Source organism: Eptatretus burgeri, chromosome 3, assembly GCF_056783735.1.
Source record: "Eptatretus burgeri isolate ZD-2024b chromosome 3, Ebu_testis_v1, whole genome shotgun sequence".
In the NCBI taxonomy this organism is placed as follows: domain Eukaryota; kingdom Metazoa; phylum Chordata; class Myxini; order Myxiniformes; family Myxinidae; genus Eptatretus; species Eptatretus burgeri.
In genome coordinates, this window is record NC_140963.1 from 137,665,731 (window position 1) to 137,689,042 (window position 23,312).

The following is a 23,312-nucleotide window of genomic DNA, read 5'->3' on the forward strand; positions in this document are numbered from 1 at the left end:
TAAATTACCTTCTTTTATTCCAGTCTTTCTTCACAACAGCGCCAACTATGATACACATCTATTTATAAATGAACTTTCAAAAACACCAGGGAATATTTCTGCTATAACAAACACAAGTCAAAAGTATATTTCATTTTCAAAAATGATATTCACAAAACCTATAACTCGTATTAGGTTTTTAGATTCTTACAAGTTTATGGGAACACCACTAGCCTACCTCGCATCAAATCTAAGCTCCACGGACTCTTTTCCAAATCTTAATTCATTCTTTCCAAAAGAGGAAATTCTCACTAAAGAGGAAATTCAGATTAAAGATGAAATTCTGATTAAAGAAGGAATTCTTACGAGAGAGGAAATTCAAACAAGGAATGAAATTCAAAGTAAAGAGAAAATTCTTACAAGTAAGGGAATTTATCCTTATGATTATATGGATTCATTTATGAGATTTAAAGAAACACAACTTCCTTCAAAAGAAAGTTTCTATAATAACCTTTATGAAGAAGAGATAAGTGATAAGGAATATAAACACGCACAAGAAATATGGAAAATATTTAAGATAAAGAACCTTGGAGAATATCACGATTTATATCTAAAAACAGATGTTTTATTGTTAGCTGATGTGTTTGAAGCTTTTAGATCACTCTGTCATAATAAAAATTGTTATGGGTTAGATCCTGCCCACTATTTCACAGCTCCTGGTTTAGCTTGGAGTGCAATGTTGAAAATGACAAAACAAGATATAGATTTAATCAGTGATGTGGATATGCTTTTGATGATTGAGAAGTCCAAGAGAGGTGGAATATCACAAGTATGTTCAAAAAGATATGCGAAAGCAAATAATAAATATCTCCCAAATTATGATAGTGAAAAAGATAGTAATTATTTGATGTATTTTGATGCTAATAATTTGTATGGATGGGCAATGTCTCAATCTCTACCTTATGGTAAATTAGAGTGGGTGGAAGAAAAGGATTATGAAAAGGCTTTGATGAATATTGTTATTTCTTCTCAAGAGGAATTGAATGAGGAAGAAGAAGGTTATTATTTTGAAGTTGATTTGAGGTACCCGAGTGATCTTCATAATAAGCATAAAGATCTTCCTTTTGCATGTGAGAAAGAAACTCCAAAGAAAGAATGGTTAAGTGATTATCATAAAAGTTTTAATATTAAAGGTAAATCAACAGAAAAGTTATTAACAACATTCTATGATAAAGAGGGATATGTTTTGCATCAGAGAAGCTTAAAACAGTTTTTGAGAGAAGGATTGAGAGTAGCTAAAATTCATAGAGTTTTAAAATTTAAACAAAGTCCTTGGGTGAAAAAGTATATTCAATTCAATACAGATATGAGAGCAAATACAAAAGTAAAATTTGAAGGGGACTTTTATAAATTAATGAATAATGCTGTATTTGGAAAGACTATGGAAAATGTTAGAAACAGGCAAAACATTAGATTCGCAACATCTTGGAAAGAAGCTTCGAGATTGATAAATAAACCAAGTTTTGAGAGAGAAGAGGTTTTTTCAGAGAACTTTTCTGCAATTCATATGAAAAAGGAAAGTATTGTAATGGATAAACCAATTTATATTGGAACAGCAGTTCTTGATTTATCAAAGATATTGATGTATGATTATTTGTATAATGACTTAAAGAAAGAGTATGGTGAAAATGTTTCATTGTTGTATATGGATACTGATAGTTTTATCCTAGATATAAAAACTGATGATGTTTATGAAGATATGAAGAAAAATATTGGAGTATATGATACAAGTAATTTCAGCAAGAAGAGTGAGTTATTTTCCAAAAAGAATGAAAAGGTTATTGGTAAGTTTAAGGATGAGTTGGGTGGAAAAGTAATGAGTGAGTTTATTGGATTGAGAGCAAAGGCATATGCTTATAAGTATGGTGAACAGATTGATAAGAGGTTAAAGGGAATAAAGAAATATGTAATAAAGAAATCAATAACTTTTAGAAATTATTATAATTGTTTGATGAATAAGAAAGAAGAATATAGGAAAATGAATACAATAAGAAGTTATAAACATAACATATATAGTGAAGAAGTAAATAAAAAGGCATTAGGAGCCTTTGATGATAAGAGATTTATTTTAGATAATGGAATAGATTGTGTTCCATTTGGATATTGTATGATAGAGTGTATAAAATAGATTATGTTTTAACGATGGGAAGATGGGTTAGGGTTTTTTAAGGGCTACCGCTGGTTTTTTCACAATATATAAATGGTTAAACCAAGTATTAATCAAACTAAAGAGTGGAGAAAATCTCAGTCTTGGTATATAAATGGAAAACATAATGAATGTGAAAAATATCAAATAAGTCTTATTGAAAAAATAACTAAAACAAAGGTAAATAAAACAAATAAGCGAATTAATTTAAAAACTAGTAAGTTAGAGGATGTAAAGAAAAAAATGAATATCCTTGAATGGACTGAAAACTTTGATGGTTATCAATTGAACAATGAAAAAACAATTTACTATAATCTCAAAATGATATGTGGCTCAGGAGGTGGTCAAACAAGAGTATTAAGAGAAGTTTATCATTTCGTAATGGCACAAAAGGGGTATCTTAAAAAATATAAAGATTCAAATGTTTTGTTTGTCAATATTTTAGATGGGGATTATTGTGCAAAGAAAATTAAACTATTGAAGGAATTTGAGAATGAACAAATCTTTATAGGTTCAATGAGTGAGCTGTTCAACCCCCAGGTGTTCAATTCAATGAGGTTCAACCTCCAAGTTAAAAGGGGAGACAAATAAATATACCTTGGGATAAAAAGGGGGTTTATTTTTAGGGAAAAAAAATATAAATCGCTGAAAATCCCCCATTCATTTACATGGGGAAAAGTGAGCCAGAATCAGTATTCTTACCCTACTTATATATATATATATATATATATATACACATCTGTACTAGGTGAATGCACCCGGCGGCTGCCCGGGTTCTTTTTGAATGAATTTAATCTTCAATACATATGTCTGACGCGAGCACAGTATCAGTTCCCTATTGGGCCATGGCAGTCATAGGCTAAGGGGGTTGGTGTGGGGGAAACACACCCCCTTCCCCTCCCCCCCCCCCCGGCCGACGGGCCTTGCCACATCGCCTATAACCTTCCCGGGGCCCATCCCAACATTTTTTGTTCCAGTGGTTAGCTCCTATCTTTCACCTTTCAGGAGATTAGCGCATGCAGACAAACAAACAAACAGACAAACAAAAACTTAAAATCAAATGTTAGATATATTGTACATGGCGGTGGCTCCATGTCAATCGGCTGAACTTGAAAAATTAACATTCCGAAATCAGGTGATGACGTCATAATTCGGAAACCGGAAGTCAGAAGGACAATTATTTTACATCGGGACACTCCCGGGTACATGTTCTGTCAGCATGTGAAGTTTGGTGAGGATCAGTCCAGGACTTTTCGCGTGCATCGGTCGCAGAGAAACACACAAACAGACACACTTTCAACTTTATATATATATAGTATAGATATATGTATATATATATATGTGTGTGTGTATATATGTATATATATATATATATATATATATATATATATATATATATATATATATATATATATATATATATATATATATATATATATATATATATATCTTCTTCTTTCGGCTGCTCCCGTGAGGGGTCGCCACAGCGGATCATCCGTATGATCCGCATAGTGATTTGGCACATGTTTTACGCCGGATGCCCTTCCTGACGCAACCCTGGTCGCCTCTTACGACACAGGGATAAGGTACACCTATTTTAACCGGGGTATACACCGGCCCAGTATACTGGTACTCATTTCACCGACCTCGGAAGGATGACAGGCTGAGTCAACCCCCTGGTGTATTAATTCAGTGGCCTAACGGGGCTTGAACTCAGGACCTCTTGGATCCCAAGCCGCTGCCCTAACCACTGCGCCAACACTAGGCTCATATATATATATATATATATATATATATATATATATATATATATATATATATATATATATATATATATATATATATATATATATATATATATATATATATGTGTATATATATATATATATATATATATATATATATATATATATATATATATATATATATATATATATATATATATATATATATATATATATATATATATTTGTATACATGTGTGTGTATATATGTATATTGTTGCAGAAATGGCCCTTCGTGTGTTATTAAATATAGGATTAGTCAAGATCCCCAATTAAATGCATGTTTAGCCAGGTTGTTCGGTAATTGGACGTTACATGTGTGTCGGGAGGTGTACCAGGCTGTTATTTGTTTGTGCATTGGTGGTGGACCGAGAGGTTCTTCTTCTTCCTTCCTTTCTCCGGACAATATTCCCCCTCCAGCGCTCTGAGGGGGAGTGGCCTCGCGAAGCGAGCTCCGGGAAGAGAAGGTGGAACTGAGAGCACGGAGGTCAATCTGCGATCGGCAGATTGTGAAACAGAGAGGCGCCGAGAAAGAAGAAGTGAAACTGCAGTTGGCCGAGAGGTGAGGGGGAAACTGAGTGCGCTGAGACTGCCATTTTGGCAGTAAGAGAGGCTGCCTGCACGTCGAGTCGGCGATCGACTTTCATGAGGAGGTCCTCGACACGTTTGTCGATCCGCCTGCCGGAGCCCAACACCTCAATTTGGCCTGATCTGGTGAACAGGCCAGGCTTGGACTTGTATGCTGGACCTTGTGAAAAGCCAACTGGAGCATACCACCATGGATCTTTCGTTCTGGTGCAGTTGACCTCCCGGGGTATGAAAGCGCCGAGGCTGCGTGCGTGAGGGCTGCGACACATGGACGAGCGCCATTTTGCCACGCGGCGTGTTTGAGCTTGGGTGCTCGAATCCGTGGAAATCGGCTTGTCAAGAAGCCTTTGACACTTTTCTCTCGTCCATGAAGCATCACCAAGTAATCTGTGTCTTGTCTGCATGCTGTCCGTGTCTTGTCTGCATGTTGTTTAAGGTTTATCTCGTTAGGGTCCCCTTCGAAACCCGTAATCCATAGCTCCCTAGTTAAGAACGGGTTATGGATTAATTATAACATTGTCGTGAATGCTTTGCTTGTGTTGTGTTTCCCCGATGTGTCCCCAATACATCTGGCTGATTCGTATGAAGTTGCCGCTTTGAATTAATTCGTGCCACGCCGAGGAACGATCCGCTCGATTTGGATATAAAAACTAAAATGGTTACAGACTGGCAGAATTTGCTCGGTCTCTGACAAAACCAGTCTGTAACCGGGGTCTAATCCCCCAACTGGTAAGGTCCAGGGGTACGTTGGTATCGCGATTCGAGACGCGTGACCCGAGGCCTTTGCCGAACCAGCTGGCGTTATAATCCCGGAGACGGCGGTGGTTAGGGTGGCGCCAAATCTGTAACATTTGGCTGTCGAGAGTAGGGTGTGAAAACCCAAACTGGCTACGGATTGGAGCCGACTTGGGTGGCATTCGAATACCGACACTGTCGAACTATAACAAATGGTAGTCATGATTGGGATGAGAATCCCTCCACCTCAATAGATTCGCAGGACACCGATTCAGCAACATCTGGTGTCGTTCGCACCTCGAGCATTGGTTACGAGAGGCGCGCAAAGAAAAAAAAATGATGGTCGCAAAATCCAAATTTGCTTTGATTTTATTTTGAGCGGGTCAGGTGTAAAACTTGAAATTATAAAGAAAAATGGAGTCGCAAAATGGCGGCTCGGCGCGACACGAAGCGGGAGTGGGCTAATAATAGCACAACGAGCCGCACGGCACGAAGAAAATGCTCCCGCCCACCGGTTCAAACCACGTGGTCATGGCAGGCGAAGCAGGGCGACGACGCATACATTGATGAGCTTCATGCACGATTGGATGATACCCTGGAGCAGAGGAGGGCTGATGGAAATTATATCGAGGAATTACAAATTAAATTGGACGAGGCATTGTGGCACGTATACGAGGTTCGGGAAAATTATGTGCACGGGGAGTCACAACAATTGGCCGATGCACAGGAACGAATTCGGGAGCTGGAAAAGGACTTGGCCAACACAGTCGAGGAACTACATGGAGAAACGATTAAAGTAGAGTGATTTTGTAGGTTCGTGTTCCATGAGAACAGCGAACTGAACAAAAGAATAAAGGAGGAGCAAATTAGTAACTCCCGGGATAGGAAGAGCTTGTAGGAAGAATGGAAAACAAAGCTCGAAAAGGAAAAACGGGAACACGATTTGGAATTGAAACAACTGAAGGAAGAATTGTTGGGAAAGTCAAGACAGTTTGAGGAACTACAAGGAGAAATGAGGAAAGTAGAGTGGAGTACCCATAAGTTGGAACAAGAGAAGAGCAAAGTGAACAAAAGAATAGAGGAGGAGCAAATTCGTAACTCCTGGGATAGGAAGAGCTTCAAGGAAGAATGGAAAACAAAGCCAGAAAAGGAAAAACGGGAACACGATTTGGAATCGGAACAACTGAAGGAAGAGGTAAGGCCAGGAAATCAGATAAGAGAAAGCCTAGAACGGAAGATAAAAAGAGGAGAGGAACATCTGGAGAAAAGGAAGGAAGAATTGTTGGAAAAGTCAGAACAGCTTTGGAAATCGGAGTGCAGGGGAAATGAACTGGCACGTGAACTAAAAATTAGCGAGGGATACGGTGAGAGAATGGACGAAAGGAGGAAGGAAGCATGCGAAAGAGGTGTGGAGATGAGCGAGGAATTATGGGAAAAAGCTTCTGAGTTACAGAAACACCAAAATAGAGAGAGGGAATTACAAAACGAGCTGAGGATGTTAAGAGAGGAAAGAAAGAACGGAGAATGAAACGTTAAGGAACCGCACTGTGCAGATCGAACAGTTAGAAGCCGAGGAAAGATTAAAGAATGAAATGGAAGAAAGAGTAGTGAAAGAACAATGAATGAAGCAGGAAAGGGAAATCAATCAATTGAAGGAAACGACGAGATTGGAGAAGGAAGAACAAGAGAGACAAGCCGGTAGGCGGACATGGGTAGTCGACTACCCAATAGAACCTGACGCGATGGGCCCGTTCGATGGGGAATGACCTGAGGATTAAGCACAAGAAAATTCATGATTCTAGCTTCAAGGGTTAATGCTGCAGATTGTTTTTTCGTTAAAATACCCCCACATTTAGAGGTGTTTCGGCCGTTGCTAGGCAACGGAGGGGTCCATAGCAACGGTTCTTTCTCACACATAACGAGGACATACCATGAACCTACCATACCAGTTTCATGTATATCTGACTCATAGTCTCTGAGATATAACGAACTTCGTTTTTTATTGTTTTCGACCACGGTTCATTCAAAGTCTATCTTCTCCGACAGTTTTCATAGGATCCGGCTGGAAATTTTTAACAATATGGCTGAATGTACTGCCCACAGTCTGTCATGGCCCGATTATTGATTTTCGAAAAAACAAATTTTTTATGATTTTTCAAAAATTTCAAAGTCCCGTTGCTAGGCAACCAAAGGGGCGTTAGCAACCAGTACCAACGTGGGACAACGAGGTCATAAACTGGTCCTACACCCAAATTTCATCAAAATCGAACAACTGCAAGGGGGTCAAAAACCCCCGACAAACACATACACGGACAGACCGACACCACAACCAACAAATAAGGGTAGATTTTAAAAAATATATTTTAATCGAAAAAAAAAAAATTTTCGAAATTTTTTTTTCGACTCGATCGACTACCCAATGTAATATCGATCAAATAGATCAAAAAAATGTTTCAATCGAAATAATTTTTTTTTTCGAAAATATTTTTTTTCGACACGATCGACGACCCCACAGTGGGATAGGAAACAAAAAGAACATGAATTTGAAATTGACCAACTAAAGGAGAGAGCAAGGTTGGAGTACACGGAGATGGTGAAAGAACAAGGAATGAAGCAGGAAAGGGAAATCAGCCAATTGAAGGAAACGACGAGATTGGAGAAGGAAGAACAAGAGAGACGGTGGAGAGGAAACGAAAAGATCATGAATTTGAAATTGACCGACTAAATGAGAGAGCAAGGTTGGAGTACGCGGAGATGGAAAAACTCCGGAAAGATAACAAACAACTCAAAAGGCTCAGAGAGGAAGAACGACTCGAATGGAGCCAGGAAGTAGAACAGCACAATAATATGGGATGTGTGACATCACCACAGGGAGTAATGTTAGTGGTGCGGAACTTGATTGATATCACTCGTCGGATGACACCACATTTAGAGCAAACCCTGGTGATGGAGACATTGAGGGAGGAATACGGGGTTGTTGACAAATGAAACACATTTTGAGCAGGTCCAGCATGTGGAGCTGACAGCCCCAGAGGAGTGTGGCGAACCGATGATGAGCAACCTTCTGGAGAGAAGCGACCGGACCGAGGTGACTCTGAAACGAAGCAGGTATGTGGGCACATGCATACATGGTGCGGACGGTGAGCTTAAGGTAGGAATTGAATTTTATGTTCATGAGGAGACTCTGTCTGATGGGGTGCACGTATGTGTGACCCCTGAATGTGTGTGTGGAATGCCTGTGAATGAATGCTGTGAGCCCACACTCCAGATTACAGCACTGGTGTGTGCTGCCAAGGCCGAAACGTGTGTGGGTACTCACCTGGCGGTCGAGAATGGAACCCTGGAATGCAAGGCAGTTGGTCAGGACGCAGGCAAGGTTGAATGTGTGGAATGTGAACACATAACCTTGGAATGGGTGGAGCCTGTTTTGTGTTGGAGTCCTGAGCGTGGAATGAGTGGTGACATAGGAAATAGGTCAGAGGTGCAAGGGGAAATAGAAATGCCACCAGGACAGAACTTGACACAGGGGACAAAAACCATAATGGACAGCTCCTCATGGGTTCTTGCAGAGTTGGGGGTGCTGCATCCAGGAGCAGGCTTTAGAAATTGGTTTTTAATTTCTATATCTGCCTCACAGGAACTTTGGGGTAGAGCGCAGATGAGTAGCAAGTGGCACTGGCATGTGTCACTTGGTCTTCAAACCTTTCTGAGCACACGAGGGGTTTGGCTAACTGAGTGTGGTTTATCTGTCTTGAGGGAGTTATGGAGAAGAGGGGGAGGCCGCTCCCCCGATTGGGGTTTACCTGACTTCCGTGAACCCTGGAGAAGAGGGGGAGGCCGCTCCCCTGATTGGGGTTACCTGACTTCTGTGAACCCTGGAGAAGAGGGGGAGGCCATTTCACCGATTGGGGTTTGCCTGACTTCCGCAAACCCTGGAGAAAAGGAGGGGGTGGACCACAACCCCAATTGAGACATGACCCCTTTGAGCCGTGGCGGAAAAGCGGCGGGGTCATGTAATGGGTAATGAGGGATTCGTTCCCTCACTCCCCTTCCAATGAGCCAAAGAAGCAGGCCATATTGGAATGTGAGAAATTTTGATTGAGAAATTATATCGATAGTGGTTGCAAATTGAGAGATGACAGAAGGGATAAGAGTGGCACGAGTGGATTTGGGTGATTATTGAGAAAGGGTGGTGGAGACATTACAGGCAGAGCGTTAAACACACCTGAAAGAAGTGGATGACAAAGAGTGGCTTGTTTGAGGGAAGACTGAAATGCCTGGTTGGAACCATGCAGAGGTTCCATGGGGCTGGTGAAGATATTTTGATGTCTTGTTTAAACTGTTGAAAATCAATGATTAGGGCAGTATGGAGGAGGCCAGCGGATGACGGATGTAGAGACAAATTGATTGGGGTTTGATGAAAAAGTGTACCAGTTAAATTTGATGACCAAGTGGGATCCGAGGGACTGGTGTGTTTTTGTTTTCACATAAAAGTGAAAGGTGTTGGATGGTGTTGTGGACTGGGTGTGTGGCACTGTGGAATGAATGACTAAAGTGTTTGGGTGAATGGCGTGATTGTGCAAATGAGGAGAGTGAGTGCAAACAATGTACCCTGTCGGTGGGAGTCTCCTAACCAAGTTTGTGGAGGTTAGAGGGACTTAGAGTATTTGACATGGATTCTGGCTGCTGTACCATTGTGCAGGTGGACTGCGAGGGTTAGATGCAGGTCAAGGTATGGGGGTACTGGCTGGGAGTGTGACATGGTATTGGAAGTTGGTGAGTCGGGAAATAGGGCACCAGGGCTTTGGGGGGTTCCTGGCAGGTGAAGGCTGTCAGAGGTGCCAGGAGAGCACGGTAGGTTTTAGTGCCAGGAGAACACATAACAGTATGGGTGCTAGAGAGCCACCCCTTAGTTAGGAGCACCAGAAGCATGCTCAGCTGAACCCCGAGGTCGCTGGGTGTCCTCCACCCCCGATTGGAAGTAGGCAAAGAGGCCTAGTAGTAGTCACACTCCCCAGCCAGCGAGTTATGCCTGGCACCACCAAATGGAAAAAGACAAATAAGGGCCTTGTCCAGGTTTAAGAGAATGCAACAGGGTGCCAGGTCGGGAAAAATGGGTCATTAGGATCATTCTCGCCATAGCAGGGTTTGTTGCATTGTCTATAGCTAAAAGTAAATGGTTAACTTCAATGGACTCTCCTCCGCACCATTCATGTGTGACACCTGGTATGAGTAATGTTGATGGGAAAATTTGTCAACAAGGGCCAGGCTAGGTCACCCTTTCCAAGTGCCAGAGAGGTCACCAGTATGTCATGAGCACACACCCACGAAGATAACGTTGAGTAATAAACACACCATCCTGTCTGTAAAAGAAAAAAAAATAGAAAGAAAGGAAAAAAAAAAAGAGAACTCAACCAAAACAAGTCCTGCCAAAACAAGGCAGGCAAGGAAAGTTAAGGGTACACTCCATCTCACCTGGTCTGAGGTCATCACATCCATTTGCATCCTCAAGAACACCTCCAAACTGCATTTGTTTACCATCGATATCACCGTGCCACCATTGCTGTGTCACCTGCTGTCCAATGCAGGGCTTGTTGCCTGCTGCTGCTTGTGAGTAGGCCATATGGGCCGAAGCATTTTTGTGGGCCATTGAGGCCAAAGTGCTTTTGTGGGCTGTTGCGGCCGAAGATTCATGCCATTTTGTGGGCTCAGTGGGCCGAAGAACTCTTTGTGGGATTAGGCCACTGGGCTGACTGAACTTACCTGGTGAGAGGCCAATAAGGCCACGAAGTGAGGAAACCCTCAGGGGTGAATGGACAATACTGCCGGGAGGGGGCATGAAGGAGCGAACGCGTAAAAGAACTTTGAACCTTTGAATGTCCTGCTCCGATGCAAATATTGGTGTTAAAAGTAATATTGAATGCCCTCTCGTTCAAATACATAATTAGAATGTTAAGTAGTGTGCATAGAGTGTGAATTTGTTTGCTAGATTGGTGACCCGACACATGAGGATAGGGACATGCCAATCTTACTGTGACACTTTGATTTTTGGAGTTAAGTGCTTCCCATGTTGTGGGTTAGAGTAAATGGGACATCTGTGCTGTACGTTAGACAGGGCCATTGCCGTGGGCTGCCCCAGATGGAGGCTCGGGAGAGCCTCGGGAGAAAGGTGGAGGTAGTGTTGCAGAAATGGCCCTTAGTATGTTATTAAATATAGGATTAGCCCAGATGCCCCATTAAATGCATGTTAAGCCAGGTTGTTCGGTAATTGGACATTACATGTGTGTCGGGAGGTGTACCAGGCTGTTATTTGTTCATGCATTGGTGGTTGGCTGAGAGGTTCTTCTTATTCCTTCCTCTCTCCAGACAATAGTCCCCGCCAGGTGCTCTGAGGGGGAGTGGCCAAGAGAAGCGAGCGCCGGGAAGAGAAGGTGGAACTGAGAGCACCGAGGTCAGTCTGCGATCGGCAGAAAGTGAAACAGAGAGGCGACGAACACCGAGAAAGAGGAAGTGAAACAGAGAGGCGATGAGCGCCGAGAAAGAAGAAGTGAAACTGAAGTCGGCTGAGAGGCGAGTCGTCGGCCGAGAGGCGAGGGGGAAACTGAGCGCGCCGAGACTGCCATTTTGGCAGTAAGAGAGGCTGCCTGCACGTCGAGTCGGCGATCGACTTTCATGAGGAGGTCCTCGACATGTTTGTCGATCTGCCTGCCAGAGCCCAACACCTCAATTTGGCCTGATCTGGTGAACAGGCCAGGCCTGGACTTGTATGCTGGACCTTGTGAAAAGCCAGCTGGAGCATACCACCGTGGATCTTTCGCTCTGGTGCAGTCGACCTCGCGGGGTCTGAACACGCCGAGGCTGCGTGCGTGAGGGCTGCGACACATGGACGAGCGCCATTTTTCCACGCGGCGTGTTTGAGCTTGGATGCTCGAATCCGTGGACATCGGCTTGTCACGTGCCGCATTCGGGCCTTTGACACTTTTCCTCTCGTCCATGAAGCATCACCAAGTACTCTGTGTCTTGTCTGCATGCTGTCCGTGTCTTGTCTGCATGTTGTTTAAGGTTTATCTCGTAAGGGTCCCCTTCGAAACCCGTAACCCGTAGCTCCCTAGTTAAGAACGGGTTATAGATTAATTATAACATTGTCGTGAATGCTTTGCTTGTGTTGTGTTTCCCCGATGCGTCCCCAATAAATCTGGCTGATTCGTATGAAGTTGCCGCTTTGAATTAATTCGTGCCGCGCCGAGGAACGATCCGCTCGATTTGGATATAAAAACCAAAATGGTTACAGACTGGTAGAATTCGCTTGGTCTCTGACAAAACCAGTCTGTAACCGGGGTCTATTCCCCTAACTGGTAAGGTCCAGGGGTACGTTGGTATCGCGATTCGAGACACGTGACCCGAGGCCTGTGCTGAACCAGCCGGCGTTATAACCCCGGAGACGGTGGTGGTTAGGGTGGCGCCGAATCTGTAACATTTGGCTGTCGAGAGTAGGGTGCAAAAACCTAAACTGGTTACGAACAGTGATTGACGCATTCGTCCGATTTTCCTGCCACCGCTGAATCCTTAATTCAGTCATGCACCGCATAACGACGTTTCGGGCACGACGGATCGCATATACGATGGTGGTCACATAATCGCATTTACGACGGTGATCGCATATGTGATGGATCTGCCAGCTCCACTATAATGGAGCTGAAAAATTCCTATCGCCGAGTGATGTAGCCGACGTAGCGCTGCCAGTCATATAAAAATAGCACATACAATTATGTACAGTACATAATGATAATAAACGCCAGTGTGGCCCCATTATAATGCGATCGTTGAGGTCCATAAAATTTCATCGCGAAAAAAGCAGGGTCGTGCTAAATCGGGATTCAAGGAAATCGGCTTTCAAACTGAACCAATGTTTGCACGTTTACCTTCTCGCAAGTAAATTACCTTTGAATTGAAGAATTCCGCGAATAAATCCTTGTTGTTCCAGTCAAAATTAAAACACACAAGTCTGAAGACGACGATGGTTCACGAGCGGTATTTGACGATGTAGATTGTTTCAGAAGTCAAGGATGAGACAATGTGATAATGTTTGACCATGTTATAAAAATGATCAACATGATGTGGTACGAGTGACAGGTTATTCGCTGCAAAATGTCGAACACCCGGTTTCGTTCAACAACTTTAAAAATTTGACCTTTGCATAACCTTTAAAGGTCACAAAACAAAGTTGTGGAAATTAAAATAAGGAAACAGGATACGTGCTATAGCTTATTGGAGTTAGTTCATCGAAGAAGGTCGAAAACCCGGTTCGATTCCCACAACTTTAAAAAATTTGACCTTTGTGAACTTTAAAGGTCAAAGGTCAAGGATTATGACGTTTGGTGCAAAACTTCCTCTGGAACATTCCAGGAACAATAACATCATATAGGCTATATGGCATTTCGCACTCCTCGGAATATCCATACTTTAATGAAATCAGCGTAAAAACAAACTTGAAGGGGGCGCCACGGGCAAGGTGTTCGAGATAGAGCAAAATGGTTTCAAGACTTTAGGTGGGGAATGACCTCAAGATTATGCATAAAAAATTTTGTCATCCTAGCTCCCAAAGTTTGGGCGGTCGTATGATTTTTATGTCAAAATTCGAAATTTTCTAAGTTCGTGACCTTGTGACCTTGACCTTGGGACGAAAATGAAAAATCGAGCTCCGTTGGGCTATTCAGGTGCCATTGGGCTAACCAAATACCGAAAACCCCTGCCAGATTCGACAAACCCCCTTGGAGAAGATGCAAATTGAAATCGGCTACCCCCTAAAAACAGATGTTTTTTGGGCGTGGCTCCACCCATAATGGACGCACCACATCCATTATCAGGAAAACACAACTAGATCATGATATAAACATCCCACCAAAATTTTATCAGGATCGAATCAAAACCCACGGAGCTATGCTCGGGACAGACAGACAGACAGACACACAGACATACATAGAGACAGACACAAACATACAGACAGACAGACAGACAGACAAACAGACACACAACAATGACGAATATAGTGGTCACTTATTTTTTTTCGTGAACCAAAATTTATTTTTAGTGAAGCTTTTTATGTTGTGAAAACAATCGCACTGTTCCGAAAATATATATCACAATTGACAGGTGCTCATTTCTTCATTTATAAATTATAACATCGATGCAATGATTACGTATTTATAAAATCCAAACGCTATTTATTCACCTTTCTATAATCGATGCGAGAGGAGGTTGAAAGCTGCCGCTAATACACATGGCCGTCATGAACAGCACAAATGTAAAACTAACGTGTCTTCCGTCTCTCTTGGATGTGTGTTACAATTGCCGACAGTATTCAGTACAGTAACATGCTGTACAGGTTTGTAGCCGAGGAGCAATAGGCTACACCATATAGCCTAGGTGTCTAGGTTTGTTGAAGTACGATGTTCGGAAACGAAAATGAAAAAAAAAATATGATGTTCGCACTACGACGACGTCGGTTATCGATGCATTTCTCAGAACGTAACCCTGTCATTAAGTGGCGCATGACTGTATATACATATTTATATATATATATATATATATATATATATTGTATACATGTATGTATATCAGTACATATATGTATACATGGATTTATATATGCATACAGGTATACAAATGTGTGTATATATATATAATTACATACATATATAATTATATATATATATATATATATTTGTGTATGTGGTGTAGTGATAGAAGATGCTTAGCAGGCAGACACGAGCGGGGGAACAGTCGAGCCGGGCTGTGTTGCACAAGCGCGAGCGCGGGCGTACTTTGCCCGCGGCTCTCCTTTATTGCGTACTCAGCACACTTACGAGCCGGGCGACTCCAGCATTACTACAACGCCTCAGGCGGCGCGCACACCTTATATCCCGGCAGACACGATGACCACCACGACCACTCCTCCCCTCATCATGCCCCGCCCTGCATGCCCGCAGACTACACCACACTCCTCCCCCCTAAAACTATGATTATTAAATGATCACCATCATAATAAGCACAACAGCACGGAGCACTACGGTATAACAGTAGACAAGGTACAAAAAAACAAAGAAAACAGCGAAGTATAAAAGCACACCACATCATATAATGTGTCGATGCGAGCGAGTGGAACAGCAAAGGTCAGGTTCCAAAGACGGAGGTGCACAAAGCACCCACCAAACTCTGACCGCGTTACCGATATGAAGCAGCTAGACGAGAAGCACAGCAGCACTACGCAGCAAAAACGCCCCCAGGCGGCTCACGCTTACACGGCCTTTGCCGAGGTCGCGGCGACCTCCCGAGCAAACCTCCCCCCAGCACCATCAAACGCCTCCGGCCCACAAGGCGGCCCATCTCCCCCAGCCAGACTTGAAGCAGATAACATTTTGAGGCTGGAAGCTCGCCGTCTGGCAGCCGTGGCGCCAGCGCCAGCCCCGAATGACCTTGGATGGGGGCGCTGAACAGCGCCGCTGGCTGGATGCAACCAATGCTCCACAACAATCCACGCACTACAATCAGTTAAGATTCCACCGCATGGCCAAAACGGCCTTGAGCGAACCCAGAGAGCCGCGTCCCAGGCGCCAGGCACGTCTGACCTTGCCGCAACCAGAGGTGGGGGTAACGCCCACCAGCGCACCAGTCCTGGCTCCGTGCCAATCCCCGAGACCCCCACGGCAGTTAGACGGTCGCCACTCCATCCAAACCACACTTTAAGTACAGGCTCGTCATAAACCAATAGGAACACCACTGGAATCATTGCAAACTCATTTTTCCGTACAGCGCGTTGTTTTGATAAAATCCCAGCACCTGATAAAACAACTACCCGTGGCTCGGGGCAATGGAAGGCCAACCAAACCTTTTTATTCGTCACCACCGCTCCCAAAGCCACCACATCACATATATTATAATACAAATCCCATTGATTGATCTCCGCCAAACCCACTTTCACACGGGAACTGCTGGCATTTATTTCAACAACGTTAAACTGCATCACTAGAGCAAGGAAAAACACATATGCAATGAACAGCAACCCACAACCCACATCACGAGTCCGTCTCTTGGTTGTTGACTCGATGTTGTGACTCGCGACTTCCTTTAACGCCACGGGCTCGCTGCCGCTCGCCGTCGAAGCTGCCCGAACAACACCGGCGCGCATTGCCTCACGAACGCTGCCGAAGCGCGGGAACTCATCGCGAGAGCTGATACGGCTCCCGCCGCTCCCAAACCGTACATCACCGCTGCAGGCAGCAACGAACGGCCGCTCCCGTTGCATCGACGCGGCTCCCGCCTCCAGAACCTCGCCCTCGGTACTCGACGAAAGCATCGAAGAGAGCACCGGCACACCTGGAGGTACGAACTGGAGATCCAGCCCGAGGTGCGCCAGCCAGTCCCGACCCAAAAGGACGGGCCCCTCCCCTCGCACCACGAACACCGTGAGTAGGGCGCTTCGCCCCCGGTAAAGCACCGAGACGTCGGGCGCTGCAAGCGGCGCAACCGCTTCGCCGGTGTACGCGCGCGATGCGCGGGCAGCACGAGTGGACTAAACTCGACACCTGATCAGTGCCCCGATCACTTCGACATTCACTGGCATCGGTCCTGTCACCGTAGGACCAACTGAAACTAGGTTCAACATGGGCAGCATCTCCCGCTCCGGGTCGCTGGAATCTCCGTGCTCAGGCTGCAAAACTCGACCCGGGACGGAAAGATCGCTTCGCCCACCGCCATCTATGACTCTAACGATGGGCGAAGACTCTCGGCCCACACACCGTAGACGACCTCGAGTGCTCAGACCGCCGTCCGAGTGACTGCATTGCAACGCTCGCCCACGACCCTCGCCGCAGACCGTGCGCGTGGCCGTGCGTGCCTGGCTCATCGCGCTGACCCCCGGACCATCTGCTGTTCCCCGACCATCGAGACCCCGGACATTCTTCAGAGCTTGCGCGACGTCCCACGCCGCGTTCGAGCCGAACCGCGTGTCCTCGGTCTTTAGCCGTGGCTTTGCAGAAATCATTCCCCCGATCTGACGTGCCTCAATAAAAGGAACACTGAGCGCGGCCGTTGCACACTCGACGTGGCCGAAGTCGATTCCGACGAAGGCGGGCACGCGTTCGTTTGCCGTGCACCGACCCTCTGCCATGCACGTACTGGCGAGACCCTTGGCTCCGTAGCTTGGAACCGCACGGGTTACTTGCCGCCCTGCACACGCCGATCCGAAGATCCTCGTCAGCCAACTGTGGTGTAGTGATAGAAGATGCTTAGCAGGCAGACACGAGCGGGGAAACAGTCGAGCCGGGCTGTGTTGCACAAGCGCGAGCGCGGGCGTACTTTGCCCGCGGCTCTCCTTTATTGCGTACTCAGCACACTCACGAGCCGGGCGACTCCAGCACTACTACAACGCCTCAGGCGGTGCGCACACCTTATATCCCGGCAGACACGATGACCACCACGACCACTCCTCCCCTCATCATGCCCCACCCTTCATGCCCGCAGACTACACCACAGTGTATACGTATGTATGTATGTATGTATGTATATAACTATAAATGTATATATACATATAAATCTCTATATGTATGTATGTATATATGTCGATATCTATACGTAATGTATGTATATACATAAGTTGTTGTTCGTCTTTCGGCTGCTCCCGGTAGGGGTCGCCACAGCGGATCATCTGTTATGATCCGCATTCTGATTTGGCACAGGTTTTATGCCAGATGCCCTTCCTGACGCAACCCTGGTCGCCTCTTACGACACACGGATATATGTATATACATATGTATATATATATATATATATATATATATATATATATATATATATATATATATATATATATATATACATATGTATATATATATATATATATATATATATATATAGAACAACACGTATTTGATACACTGCTGATTTTGCAGGTTTTCCCACTTACAAAGCACGTTGAGGTCTGTAATTTTTATCATAGGTACACTTCAACTGTGAAAGACGGAATGTAAAACAAAAATCCTGAAAATCACATTGTATGATTTTTTAAATAATGAATTTGCATTTTATTGCATGAAATAAGTATTTGATCACCTCCCAACCAGTAAGAATTCCGGCTCTCACAGACCTGTTAGTTTTGTCTTTAAGAAGCCCTCCCATTCTCCACTCATTACTTGTATTAACTGCACCTGTTTGAACTTGTTATCTACATAAAAGACAGCTGTCCACACTCAATCAATCAGACTCCAACCTCTCCACAATGGGCAAGACCAGAGACCTGTCTAAGGACATCAGGGACAATATTGTAGACTTGCACAAGGCTGGGATGGGCTACAGGACAATAGGCAAGCAGCTTGGTGAGAAGGCAACAACTTGGCGCAATTATTAGAAAATGGAAGAAGTTCAAGATAACAGTCAATCTCCTTCGGTCTGGGGCTCCATGCAAGATCTCACCTCGTGGAGCCTCAATGATCATGAGAAAGGTGAGGGATCAGCCCAGAACTATACGGCAGGATCTGGTCAATGACCTGAAGAGAGCTGGGACCAGAGTATCAAAGAAAACCTTAAGTAACACACTACGCTGTCATGGATTAAATCCTGCAGGATACGTAAGGTCCCTCTGCTCAAGCCAGCGCATGTCCAGGCCCGTCTGAAGTTTGCCAATGACCATCTGGATGATCCAGAGGAGGAATGGGAGAAGGTCATGTGGTCTGATGCGACCAAAATAGAGCTTTTTGGTTTAAACTCCACTCGCCGTGTTTGGAGGAAGAAGGATGAGTACAACCTCAAGAACACCATCCCAACCGTGAAGCATGGAGGTGGAAACATCATTCTTTGGGGATGCTTTTCTTCAAAGGGGACAGGACGACAGCACCGTATTGAGGGGAGGATGGATGGGGCCATGTATCACGAGATCTTGGCCAACAACCTCCTTCACTCAACAAGAGCATTGAAGATGGGGCGTGGCTGGGTCTTCCAGCATGACAACGACCCGAAACTCACAGCCAGGGCAACTAAGGAGTGGCTCCGTAAGAAGCATCTCAAGGTCCTGGAGTGGCCTCGCCGGTCTCCAGACCTGAACCCAATGGAAAATCTTTGGAGGGAGCTGAAAGTCTGTGTTTCCCAGCGACAGCCCCGAAACCTGAAGGATCTGGAGAAGATCTGTATGGAGGAGTGGGCCAAAATCCCTGCTGCAATTTGTGCAAACCTGGTTAAGAACTAGAGGAAATGTCTGATCTCTGTAATTGCAAACAACGGTTTCTGTACCAAATATTATGTTCTGTTTTTCTGATGTATCAAATACTTATTTCATGCAATAAAATGCAAATTAATTATTTAAAAATTATACAATGTGATTTTCAGGATTTTTGTTTTAGATTCCGTCTTTCACAGTTGAAGTGTACCTATGATAAAAATTACAGACCTCTACATGCTTTGTAAGTGGGAAAACCTGCAAAATCGGCAGTGTATCAAATACTTGATCTCCCCACTGTATATATATATATATATATATATATATATATATATATATAAATATATATATATATATATATATATATATATATATATATATATATATATATATATATATATATATATATATATATATATATATATATATATATATATATATATGTATGTATATAATTAAATTCATAACGAAGGCACCAATGGTGTGTGTGTGTGGTGTACACACCCACATTTCAAAACTACTCTTTACAAAGAAGTCGTCACTTATTGCGGCAAAATAAAAGTGAATATCATGGTACATTGACATACATCTCCGAACTCCACCCCCCCCTCTCAAATGCCATCTCCATATTTACTTGTTTTTTCCCACCATTATGAGACTTCACTTGACATAATTAGTTTGCGATGAATAATTGTAGAGCGACTTTCCTTCACCTTCAACACCTGATCATGACAGGCTGGCTGTATCCATCAGATTCCTTTTCATGGCACATCGATTGTGTTTGAGAGGAGTCAGGTGAAGGGATCTCAAGGGAGGGTTCTGTTGGTGTGAATAGAGGGCATGTACGTAAGCAGTGGGGTGCAAGGCGAGACTCGTAAAATAATCACATCACGTCGACTCGCCACTCATTTGCTTAAGAAAGCTGCGGTCTCGGTTCCCAAGCTGCACAACAGAGTAAGGAGGGAAAGGGGAAGCGAATGAGTTAAATCTCTTCAATGGGTGTCGACTCCAGTGCTGGATTTTCCACCACTACTTTATTTACAAGTAAGAAAAACATTTTAAGCAATAAAAAGAGCAATCAGAGATTGCAGACCCTTGCCAGGACTTTTTTGTGTCTTGTATTTTGTGTGGCGTTTGTGTACTGGTGTGTTACGTAATTAATGAGACATAATTAGAACTGCCACTTTATAACTGCTGGCTGTGATGACTGGGTACCAAGAAGTCCCAATTTGATACAACCCCGCTTTTATCGGACACCTGACGCTGACCCATGACGTTTTGAAAAATTATTATTCATTATTCAATTGAATTCAGAATGGGATTAAAATAAGTTCAATTTTAATCAAATAGAAGACCAAATAGGTCCAGACCTGCATTGGAGTCATCAGAAGGAACCCAAACAAGCAAAAAGCAAAGAAGAAGTCATCAGGAGGAACCTGGATAGGATTCTTATTTCAGCTGCTACTCCTCCACCTCAAACCTATTCAGGCACAGCCAAGAGAGCCTTATTTAAAAAATTTAAAAATCAAACGACAAAAAGAACCCATATCAAAACCTAAATAATTCTGGCTGCCAGACCATGTGTCCGATCAAGATGAAATTTAAAACAGCTATTCCCCATAACTACAAGATCATAAATTTGAAGTTTCCCTTCAATTGATTCCACAGTAAACATTATTTAATATTTTTCTTCAATCCAATATGGCTACCAAACCATGTGACCTATCAATTATTCCTTAACAAACTTGTACACCCAAGGCTTGAGGAACATTTCTGTAAAGTTTCCCCTCGATCTGTCCAGCTGTTTTGGAGAAGATTTTTATTGATTTTTGGGTAATTCCAACATGGCTGCCAAACCATGTGACCTATGACATCACATGTGTGAACATTTTGTTCATCATGTGGATAACCGGCCATACTTGTAAAGGTTCGCCTCGATCTGTTCAGCCACTTCAGAGAAGATTTTTGAAGGTTTTTTTCATGCAATATGGTTATCAAATCATGTGACCAATAACATCATCAATTGTTTTTTTTTCTGTGGACCATTTTATGCCTTGATGACCCTCAAATATTTTCATACTGATCTGATGTGGCGTTCTACATATGCAATTATGACGTCATATCGAAGGCACCAATGACGTCATCAAACAAATCACGCTTATTTCACATGAGTACTTGCTTTGTGCCAAGTTTCAATTTTTTCCTTGGTACGGTTTCAGAGATACAGAGGTCCAAAGTTTTTCCAACATGGCTGCCACACCACGTGACCTACGACGTCATGATTATGATTAAATCATTCCACATGAGTCGCTGCACCTATGGTGAAAATTTTATTTCAATCCGACAAGCGGTTGCAGAGGAAAACACAAAAGGTCACGACAAACAAACAAGAAGAAGACGTCGTGCAGAGCACGATACTTGCAAAATCCAGAAAAAAAATTGACCTCAAAAATAATTGCTGGTTGGATTAAATGACCAAACATGCAACTCCTCTTCAAATTTCAAGTGAATCGAAAGAAAATTGACAATTTTAGGATTTCGGCCTATGTTGACCTTTGGGCTATGTGGACCTCCAAAATAATTGGTGGTTAAATTCATTGACCTGAAATATAAATCCTCTTCAAATTTCAAGTCAATCGGATGAAAATTGGGATTTTATAAATACCACCTCAGTTGTTGACTTTGGGCCTATGTTGACCTTTTTGGTTCATGTTGATCTCAAAATTAATTGGCTCGTTGAATTCAGTAACCTGAAATATAAATTCTCTTCAAATTTCAAGTCAATCGGACGAAAAATTGAGGATTTTAGAAATACCACCTTAGTTGTTGACCTTGGGCCTATGTTGACCTTTTGGCCTATGTTGACCTCAAAAATAATTGGTGGTTGAATTCAGTGTCCTGATATGCAAATCTTCTTCAAATTTCAAGTTAATTGGATTAAAATTGAGGATTTTATAAATTCGGCCTATGTTGACCTTTTGGTCTATGTTGACCTTTTGGCCTATGCTTACCTCAAAATTAATAGGTGGTTGAATTCGGTGACCTGATATGCAAATGGTCTTCAAATTTCAAGTCAATCGGGTGAAAATTGAGGATTTTAGAAAAATTGGCCTTTTGCCGATGTTAATCTCCACATTAATAGGTCGTTAGATTCAGCGACCTAATGTGCAAATGGTCTTCAAATTCCAAGTCAATCGGATGAAAATTGACAATTTTAGAAATAATTTAGATATTTGGCTTATTTAGGATTGACCTTATGGCCTATGTTGACCTTTTGACCAATGACAACCTCAAAATTAATGGGTTGAATTCGGTGACCCGATATGCAAATGCTCTTCAAATTTCATGTTAATTGGATTAAAATTGACGATTTTAGAAATGTGGCCTGTGCTGACCTTTTGGTCGATGTTGACCTTTTCCCAGAGATAAAAATAATAGGTGGTTGAATTCAGTGATCTGAAATGTAAATCCTTTTCAAATTTCAACTCAATGGGATGAAAATTGAGTATTTCGAAAATTTGGCCCAAATTGGCCTTTTGGCCGATGTTTACCTCAAAATTAATAGGTGGTTGAATTCAGTGACCTGATATGCAAATGGACTTTAAATTTCAAGTTAATTGGATTAAAATTGAGGATTTTAGAAATTTGGCCGATGTTGACCTTTTGGTCTATGTTGTCCTGTTGGCCTGTGTCTACCTCAAAATTAATAGGTGGTTGAATTCACCTGTGATGTCCTAAAGTTTGTTCACAGCATTAAAAAAAAACAAAAAAAAAATCACTGTCTAAGGGGGTTTGAGTGACTGTTGCTCCT

At 43.1% G+C, this 23,312-nt stretch overlaps 1 protein-coding gene across 7 annotated transcripts in view; it reads right to left on the reverse strand.

Annotated features, from left to right (window-relative positions):
• Nucleotides 1-15,076: 15,076 nt before the first annotated feature.
• Nucleotides 15,077-23,312, reverse strand: part of LOC147031092 (uncharacterized) — a 17,434-nt gene continuing 9,198 nt past the window's right edge. For 3 of the 7 annotated variants that reach the window (XM_085875824.1, XM_085875821.1, XM_085875818.1), the window contains one exon: nt 15,078-17,520. In XM_085875824.1, the coding sequence (XP_085731950.1) occupies nt 16,865-17,520 (656 nt within the window). In that variant the 3' untranslated portion in view covers nt 15,078-16,864. Of the gene's footprint in view, nt 17,556-23,312 lie in introns of all 7 variants that reach the window. The other 4 variants (XM_085875820.1, XM_085875819.1, XM_085875822.1 and 1 more) reach the window with 2 other exon arrangements.